Genomic DNA, 9,241 nt, shown 5'->3' with positions numbered 1-9,241 from the left:
AATACATTTTGATATCTAGAAATTAAATACAAAGTTTGTGATACTTCTAATCCTCTATCACAGATTTCATTTTATTTAAACACTTAGTAGATCTTGATTACTCAGCTTTCTGCATAGAGTTAGATTAAGGGAAAGACAATTGGATTCCCAAAGAATATGGGGTATATTTACTAATGGGCAATTTGTCAGAGCTGCCAGTGATTAGCGGCTTTGACAGACATCACAGGAATCAATGCTAAATCAGGCTTATTTACCATTCATTCCTGGTGCTATTTTAAAACTATCAGTCAAAACTGCCCATGAACAGTGGCTGTGACAAACTACCTCTTAGTAAATATACCCAGAGTGTCGCTACAACTAGCTAAGCCATGGAACACTTATGTATGTATAGTAACTGAGCATCATATCTATACCTGTAAAACAAACACACTGACACTTTTACTACTTCCTTAGGCATCATTTGGGACTGTGCTATCTCGGTCTATATGTGATACTCAGTAACAGTTATTTACAAAAGTGCAGATTTTCCAACCTGCTGCACAAATTCCCCATATGTAATTAGATGCATATGGTTACACAGCCAGGACGACCTAAACTGAAAGGTGCAAAATGTTGTACCTTCCAACAGGAGGAGTTGGACTGATCGGGGTGATCATTGCAAACTGCAGGCTTCTCAGGTGAAAATGCTGCATATTTGGCCTGAATAAATGATGTATGTAAACCCGATGGTTTACATAAATCTGCAATGGTGGGGCAGCTGCGTATGCACAGGACCCGCTCTGCACATGTACGGCACGGATCACTAAGTGCTTGCATGCCGTGCCCCCTAGCCACAGCCTGATTGAAAGGCTGCCGGTGTTTGGTGGCAGGGGTGGGCATAGCTGAGTTGCATTCCCAAAACAGGAGTGTGTTGCCCCATTTTCAGGGAGTGGCTAGGTCAGTGGCTGTATCCTTGGATGCAGCTTCACTGGCCCCATCAGTGTGAGCAGCCTGGCCACATTGGGCAACTGAGGGTTCTCATATTGCCGAGGTTCACGCTGTTTATCCAATACTGCGTCTTCAGAAGCTGAAAGTATAAAAAAATTGACACTTTATTTTATTTTCCCTTTCTTTTTTGGTTCCATTTTTATGAGTATGTCAGGACAATGAACTATATATGTAACATGTAAACAGGAGAACACGACAAGGTCACTAACATTTTATCTGATGTTATATGACTATATTTGTAAGGTGAGATTTTATAGTTATTGTTCAGGGGAATTCCTCCCAGCACAGCTGGCAATTACAGTTTATGTGGTTTGTTTTTTTACAATACCAGAAAAGTAAGAACATTGTGCCAAACTACAATGTGAGTGTACACCTGTAAATGTGGCAGGCAGGCGGGCAAATTTGTACATTTGTGAGAAACAAAAATGGATTTCAGAGGAACATTTTATTTGTGATGAGGCCCCCTTTAGCATAACAGAGCAAGGGGGAGATTTATCAAAGCTTGGAGAGAAAGTGGAGAGGGACAAAGTATCAACCAATCAGCTTCTGTTATTTTTCAAACACATCCTGTAACATGACAGTTAGAACCTGACTAGTTGCTTCTTTATATCTGTACACTTTATCTCTCTCTAAACTTTGATAAATCTCTCCCCAAGTATATACTCTGTCCTCTCAGATTAGGGTTGCCACACCCTCCATTAAATAAATGACCCATATGAATTACATAGGTTCTGTGACTGACTCCATTTCACCTGGCTTTAATCAGCCACAGAACCCGTGAAATTCATATGTGTCCCTTATTAAATAAATTATCTGGCAACCGTATCTCAGCTCCAACTTTTTCCTTTCCTCTGTTCACCTTATCACCTTAATTAAGGCATGTTAGTCCCTGTTACCTTATGGACTGACCAGGGGTGTAGATATACCAGTAGGGGCCCCATAGCATAATTCCATGCACATGCCCGCCCGCCCTCCCGCCCTCCCTACCCTGCTGGATTACTCAAAGCTCCCCTTCCCCAGTGGACTACCCGCAGCACTCATCATTGGGGCCTCATTTGTTTTCAAACTTGTCAGCAGTATGCTGCTGCACTGCCACCTCATCAGCTCCCCAGCCGGCCCATCTCCGTTTTGTGGCTCCTCACAGACGTTGGGAGGAGGCATGGCTGTAGTCCAGGGATGTCCCTGAAGACTCAGCCATGCCTCCTCCCAGCATTAATTATTACTCGGGAGAGGCGGAGCCGGCCGGGTGAGCAGGTGTAAGGTAAAAGCTGCCAGCGCCGGGGCTCATCAACTAGGTGCAGGGGAAGGCTCGAGCCCCAGAGACGACTTGGGCCCCATAGCAGGCATCTCTTGCACATATGGTAGCTACGCCCTTGGGACTGACTTTACCTCTCCATTCAGTAGCTGCGCCTTCACTTTGTCCACACTCTACCTCTTATTACAGCACTCTGCCTCTATCTGCCATCTCACCTCAGTCTGCTCTCCCTCTTTTCCAGATGTAGTGAAGCTTACAGGAATTTACCTGTCCAGCCAGTTTCCTCAGACCAACTGTCACTGTGATTGCCTCACTGCTATTTATAGCTCTCGGGTTGCCATAAAAACATCCTTTCAAATCACCTCATACCTCTGGCAGATGCATTACCCCCCTCACCTTTAGCATTAGCAACTTAATGTTAATGACCATTTTTTCATTCTTCCTTGACAAGATCAATGTATGTGTTGCAGAGTTGCATTGGTTTCACTGGGAATCACTTTATTCTTTAGTCTGAGTATGTTTTATGTGATCTCAAGGGATAGATACTGTTGGACTTTCATTTCATAATATATAGCAATAATATATACTTTATGTTATTGATTTAGGGAAAATGTGAAAAAAAATATGGTTGCTTGGAGGCGCACAGGGCTGCGGGGGTGCCGCCGCCGCCGATTGCTGCTGTTTTGGGAAGGACACGGAGGGCACAGCGTGCGCCTCTCCTGTGTGTCCCTCCTGGGTCTCCGGCGGCAGCGGCGTCTCTGTTAAATGAAGTGCTGGTTTGTGAGCTCTGATTGACTGGGGGTATATGTGTACCTGGCACTGGGAGGGGGGCATATTTGTCACTGGGGGTATATGTGTTCCTGGCACTGGGGGGGGGCATATTTGGCACTGGGGGGTATATGTGTAGCTGGCACTGGGGGGGCATATTTGGCATTGGGGGTTTATGTGTTCCTGGAACTGGGGGGGGGCATATTTGGCACTGGGGGTATATGTGTACCTGGCACGGGGGCGCATATTTGGCACTGGGGGTATATGTGTAGCTAGCACCTAGGGGTGCATATTTGGCACTGGGGTTATATGTGTACCTGGCACTGTGGGGGGGGCATAATTGACACTGGGGGTATATGTGCACCTGGCACTGGGGGGGCATATTTGGCACTGGGGGTATGTGTGTAGCTGGCACTGGGGGGCACATGGGGCACTGGGGGCATATGTGTATCTGGCACTGTGGGGGAATATCTGACACTGGGGCATATGTGGCACTGGGAGCACAGCCCTAGCAACAAGCATTACCCCCTGGTTACAAGCACAACACCCAGCAAATGAAATCCCTTGCTACAAGCATTACCTCCTAGCAACGAGCATGACACCCAGTGCATGAAACTCCTGGCAACGAATATTACCCCCTGGCAATAAGCGTGAAACCCAGCACATAATACCTCTGGCAACAAACATAACACCTACCGCATGAAAACCCCTGGCACCGTGCATGGAACCAAGAGCATGAAACCCCTGGCAACGAGCAGGTAATTTAAAAGTAATTTGAAGCCTTACTGTAGGACTTAATGTGTAATGGGCATTGCGGTGTATGGGATAATGTATCACGGACATTGCGGTGTGTGTCATAATGTGTCACAGGCATTACGGTGTGTGGCATACTATATCACGGGCATTGTGGTATGTGGTATAATGTCTCAGGGGCATTGCAGTGTGTGCAATAATGTATCACGGACATTGCAGTGTGTGGCATAATGTATCACGACATTGCGGTGTGTGTCATAATGGGTCACAGGCATTGTATGTGCTATAATGTATCAGGGGCATTGCAGTGTGTAACATAATGTATAACGGGCATAACGATGCATGTTATAATGTGTCACAGGCATTACGGTGTGTGGCATAATGTGTCGGGGGCATTATGATGTGTGGCATATTGTGTCATGGCCATTATTGTGTGTGGCATAATGTCTAAGGGCCATTGCACTAAGTGGCATAATGTATACTGGGCATTACTATAAGGAGGAAAAATGACAAATAATGTAAGGGGCATGAATCAGGATTATTTTTTTTTCCTGTGGTGGCCAACGTCTGGGCGTGCAGGTTGCAAAACTGGGGTATAAGGTAGTCTTTTCCTGCAATGCCACGCCTCTTCATTCATCACTTTACTAGTGGCAATTATGGGGGAGGTGCCAGAGAATGTTGTGGCTTGGGGGAGAAAAATTTCTAGTTACGCCACTGGTGGAGCACCTTTTTAGGTTTGGGTTCACCTATATTTTGCATGACATTCATGTATTTTTCATCAGGGGATGAATTATAACATTTTAGAAGGCTGGGAACAAACCTAGGAGGGATATGGGGATATTTTTAATTATTTGGAAAGCCATGTCAGAGTTGCAGGGAGACTAACCCATGGCCTTTCACTTACATAGATTCATGTTGAGTACTTGGTAACAGTAATGACCTGCCTGCTTTCAGTAGAAGACACCAAACATTCCTTTTTCCTCCCACCATTTTAAGATAGCAGCTGAGTCCTCATTGATGTAGGATACACAGTTTTAAACCATTCAGTGTCCGGGGAGCAGTTAAACGGGTCTCACACAAAGAAATGGGCAAATACTGTATATAGGCTCATTTATCAATGAGTGATAAATTTCACTGTGAGTGGTAAATTGCACCAGTCGATCACCTCCTGTCATTTTTCAAACACAGCCTGTGACATGGAAGTTAGGAGCTGATTGGCTGGTGCAATTTATCACTCATAGTGAAATTTATCACTTATTGATAAATGAGCCCAATAGTCTGCAAGTTTCCCAGCTATGGGCAACCTCTCCACTTTCTCTCTCTCCAAGGGTTGATGCATCTACCCTAATCAGTAACATGGTTCCACAAACTTTGTCAAAGCATAGAACAATCATCATACATGGCATACAGTAACTTGTGTGCCTCTGACATGAGTGTTTACATGTATTAGATTTAATTTTATTCTTAGCGAGTGTGTACAGGATAATGTTATGGAGGCATGACATCTCTGAACATCTGCTGCTATGCAGTTATTATAATCAATTGTTGCTTAAACAAAACTACTTTTTAGTTACCTTAGGTTTCATAAAGAAAGTTTTGCTTTGTACTCTGTTGAACTTGAGTGCTCTTTAGTTAGTGCAAATTACAAACATACAACAAATCGTCAGCTTTAACAGCATATTTACCACCCAAACCACAGCTGTTATGATTGTTAATATTGGAACTTAGTAAAAGTAAAAACAACTGTACCTGATTTTTGTATTCCTCTTTTTGGAATTCTTGAAAAGCATATTTGAATTTTGACAGCTTGTGCTTTTGTGAGATGGTTAATGTTTTAAGAGCTGCCTTAAAGTATTTGGCATTCTAAAGAAATTAAGAAAATAAATATTAGTTGCCGCCAGGAGAATTGAAGTTGGATATATAAATTATAAGGTCATTTATGTGAGACATCACCGTATTAATCAGTGGTGGATTATATCAATGGACTGCAGGACTGCAGCCTCCCCAGGTAAAATCTGCTACCGAGCTCAGTGTCAGTGAGGCCAGATATAAGGCCTAATTCAGATCTGATCGCAGCAGCAAATTTGTTAGCAGTTGGGCAAAACCATGTGCACTGCAGGGGGCGCAGATATAACATGTGCAGAGAGAGTTAAGGTCCATACACACGGAGCGATATAGCTGAGCGATTTTGACTATTTAGTCAAAATCGCTCAGAAAGTTAGTGCATATCGCGTATCGCTATCGCTCTGTGTGTACACGGCCAGCGATAGCGATACGCGTCCCAGCCAGGTCGCTATTGCTGCTAAAAATAGACTGTGCAGGCAACTCAATTTTGGCTAGGTCGCTGGAAAAGAAAAAGCATCCCCTTGCTTAAATGAGTTAGTCAAAATCGCCCATAGCCAGAATCGCTGGTAAAGTTAGTTAAAATCTCCTACTGCCAGTTCAAGGGAAAACACTCAGTCAAAATCTCTCATAAACAAAAGTTCTCCGTGTGTATGGACCTTTAGATTTAGTTGGGGTCAGGGGTGTATCTAGTGGTCGGAGCTCCCCTGGCAAAGTAAGGGACTGGCACCCCCCCCCATATTTAAAATGGGTAAGGCCAGAAAAGCGCATGGCAACCAAATAGTACCCACAATTCAAATTATACCACATATGCCCCTTACTCACATTACACCGCACAGTAGTGTCCGTTATTCATGTTACGCCACACAGTAGTGCCCCTTTTACACAGTACACCACACAGTAGTACCCCTTATACAGGTTACGCCACACAGTAGTACCCTTTATACACGTTACGCCACACAGTAGTACCCCTTATACATGTTACGCCACGTGTGTGTATATATATATATATATATATATATATATAATATAGATTGTAAGCTCCACTGGGGCAGGGACTGATGTGAATGGCCAAATATTCTCTGTAAAGCGCTGCGGAATATGTGTGCGCTATATAAATAACTGGTAATAATAATAATAATAATAATAAAATATATATATATATACATATATATATGGAATAGAAAAAGATTCTCGTGGGAGCCAATCAGCCTTTAAAATAACAATATTTAAAAGTTTTTATTCATACACAAACGAAAGGTATTTGTAACCTAAAAGTTCGTCATTGGTACAAATATCTAAAAATTCAATAAAACAATTTAACAATCTCAACAGGTAGTTGTGATCCTGTGAGGTTGTTGCCTGTTCCTGTGAAAAAGGAATAGTGCGGTTCAGGATTGGAAATCTCTAAAGACCCCATTTTGGTGATATTTATTAGAGCAGAGGTGGATTGTAGGGTTCCACCCTCCTTGATGAGATTAGGGAAAATTACAACATCTGACTTCAACCTAATTGTACATTTTCTGTTTTGATGAAGTCTATTTAGATACCATATCATTTGAAAAGAACGTGTGATTGGATGTAACATTAAGAATTCAAACCTGTCTTAACCAGTGGTAAATCATTTTATCATAAAAACTGATTGCAAACCCCTGATGAAGTCCTAACGGACGAAACGCGTTGGGTTTCGCATTATTGGGTTAACAAAGCCACCACCACAAGCATCTGGTTGGATACACGTCCCTTTCAAGTTCTGACTGTGATCACCTGATTGTAAATTCCTCACATCAACTAAAAATGTCTATGTATAAGATTGTTAAATTGTTTTATTGAATTTTTAGATATTTGTACCAATGACGAACTTTTAGGTTACAAATACCATTCGTTTGTGTATGAATAAAAACTTTTAAATATTGTTATTCTAAAGGCTGATTGGCTCCCACGAGAATCTTTTTCTATTCCATATCTACTCTTGATACCTTATCTGACAGAAGTTATTTCTTGGTGGTCTGAGACTAGTGGTACAGCGCAAAAAAAGGGTTACCTTTTGTTTTGTGACATATATATATATATATATATATATACATATATATATATATATACTGTATATAAATATAAAGTAGTGGCTAGTTTAACAGGAGTCTGGGGGTGGGCTTACAAGGAATGTGTGAAGCCTTATGTTGGTACATACTGGCCAATATATCAGCTGTTGAACAGCTGGTGCGTCGGCCAGTGTGCACCAGCGATGCTCTTTGTCTCTGAACGACATAGTTCACAGACATATCATTTTGGCTGTGCAGCACAGCCAATGACCAATATATTTACAGATATATTGGTGCATCGTTCTGTGTGTCCGGGCAGTCAGCCGACCACCCGTACAATTGCTGTACAAGCCGGTGTGGTGAGTGACAGTGCAACTGGGCCAGCGCATGTAAATGCCAGCCCAGATATGACATCAGTCACAACGTATTGGGCAGTGTGTATGCAGAACACACAGCCTGACCCATCTACAGATATATCTGCAGATCAATTGATCTGCAGATATAGCTATAGGTGTGTACCCAGCTTTATGCAGATTCCCAGGAGGTGCACAGCTCCAGATATACTCAATGTACCGGATCCCTGCATGAACCGGCCAGCACATATATTACATACATGATAACATGTATGTGTGTATATATACATATATATATATATATGGTATGTGGCTAAGATCCCGGCTGTCGGAGTCACGGCAGTCGAAATAGAGATGTCGGGATCCCGACACCCATCAAGATGCCGACAGCGGAATCCAGACTGAGTCAAGAGACCGACGCCGGAACTGCAACAGCCGGGATCCTGACCATTGTAAGTAACGCAGCGGCGGGATAGTGCCGGGCATGGCGGGGTTAGGTTTAGCCAACTCCAGGGGAGTTGGGGTTAGGCTGCAGACAGGTGGGGCATCCCGTCCGGCAGTCATCCATACTGATCATCCATACTGATCCCATATATATATATATATATATATATATATATATATACTCCTTTTTGGTCGGCACTACCAATCAAAAAGATATGGCCCCGGTGCTCCCCCAGGCAAGCAAACCACAAATAGAGATCAATAAGCAGGTGGCACTCACGGGTCTTTTCAATGATCAAATAGTCATATCATCAACGTTTCGATTTTATTCCAAAATCGTCATCAGGATCATACACAATAAACACAGAACAACAGACAACATTTATAGCTCACCCAAAGCTATAAATGTTGTCTGTTGTTCTGTGTTTATTGTGTATGATCCTGATGACGATTTTGGAATAAAATCGAAACGTTGATGATATGACTATTTGATCATTGAAAAGACCCGTGAGTGCCACCTGCTTATTGATCTATATATATATATATATATATATATATAGTAGAAGATATCCGCACTCCACACAACCTTAATGTCCAGCAGCGGGATGCTCCAATAAAGATCAAAAATGATTTGATCCAAAATATATAAAAAATATGATTTGTGCACTCACCATAAGGAAGAGAAAAAGTTTTTTTTTATTAAGGCAAATACTCACAAAAATCTACATAGCAAAAGTGCATTTGTGCAAATGTCGTCGTTTCGGTCCACCAGGACCATCATCAGGACAAGAAAAACA

The 9,241-nt window shown here is 42.5% G+C and overlaps 1 protein-coding gene across 3 annotated transcripts in view; it reads right to left on the bottom strand.

Annotated features, from left to right (window-relative positions):
• Window positions 1-9,241, bottom strand: part of DDX60 (DExD/H-box helicase 60) — a 422,428-nt gene that overhangs the window by 375,283 nt on the left and 37,904 nt on the right. For 2 of the 3 annotated variants that reach the window (XM_063920417.1, XM_063920418.1), the window contains exons 6-7: window positions 5,513-5,626; window positions 1-15 (exon numbers count right to left, since the gene is read on the bottom strand). The exon at window positions 1-15 is cut by the window's left edge and continues 117 nt beyond it. In XM_063920417.1, coding sequence (XP_063776487.1) covers window positions 1-15; window positions 5,513-5,626 — 129 coding nt within the window. Of the gene's footprint in view, window positions 16-2,457; window positions 2,529-5,512; window positions 5,627-9,241 lie in introns of those variants that run through there. The other variant, XM_063920419.1, reaches the window with a different exon arrangement.

This window comes from Pseudophryne corroboree, chromosome 1 (assembly GCF_028390025.1).
Source record: "Pseudophryne corroboree isolate aPseCor3 chromosome 1, aPseCor3.hap2, whole genome shotgun sequence".
In the NCBI taxonomy this organism is placed as follows: domain Eukaryota; kingdom Metazoa; phylum Chordata; class Amphibia; order Anura; family Myobatrachidae; genus Pseudophryne; species Pseudophryne corroboree.
Note: the sequence above shows the minus strand (reverse complement) of the source record. Positions and strands in the feature narration are given on the sequence as shown.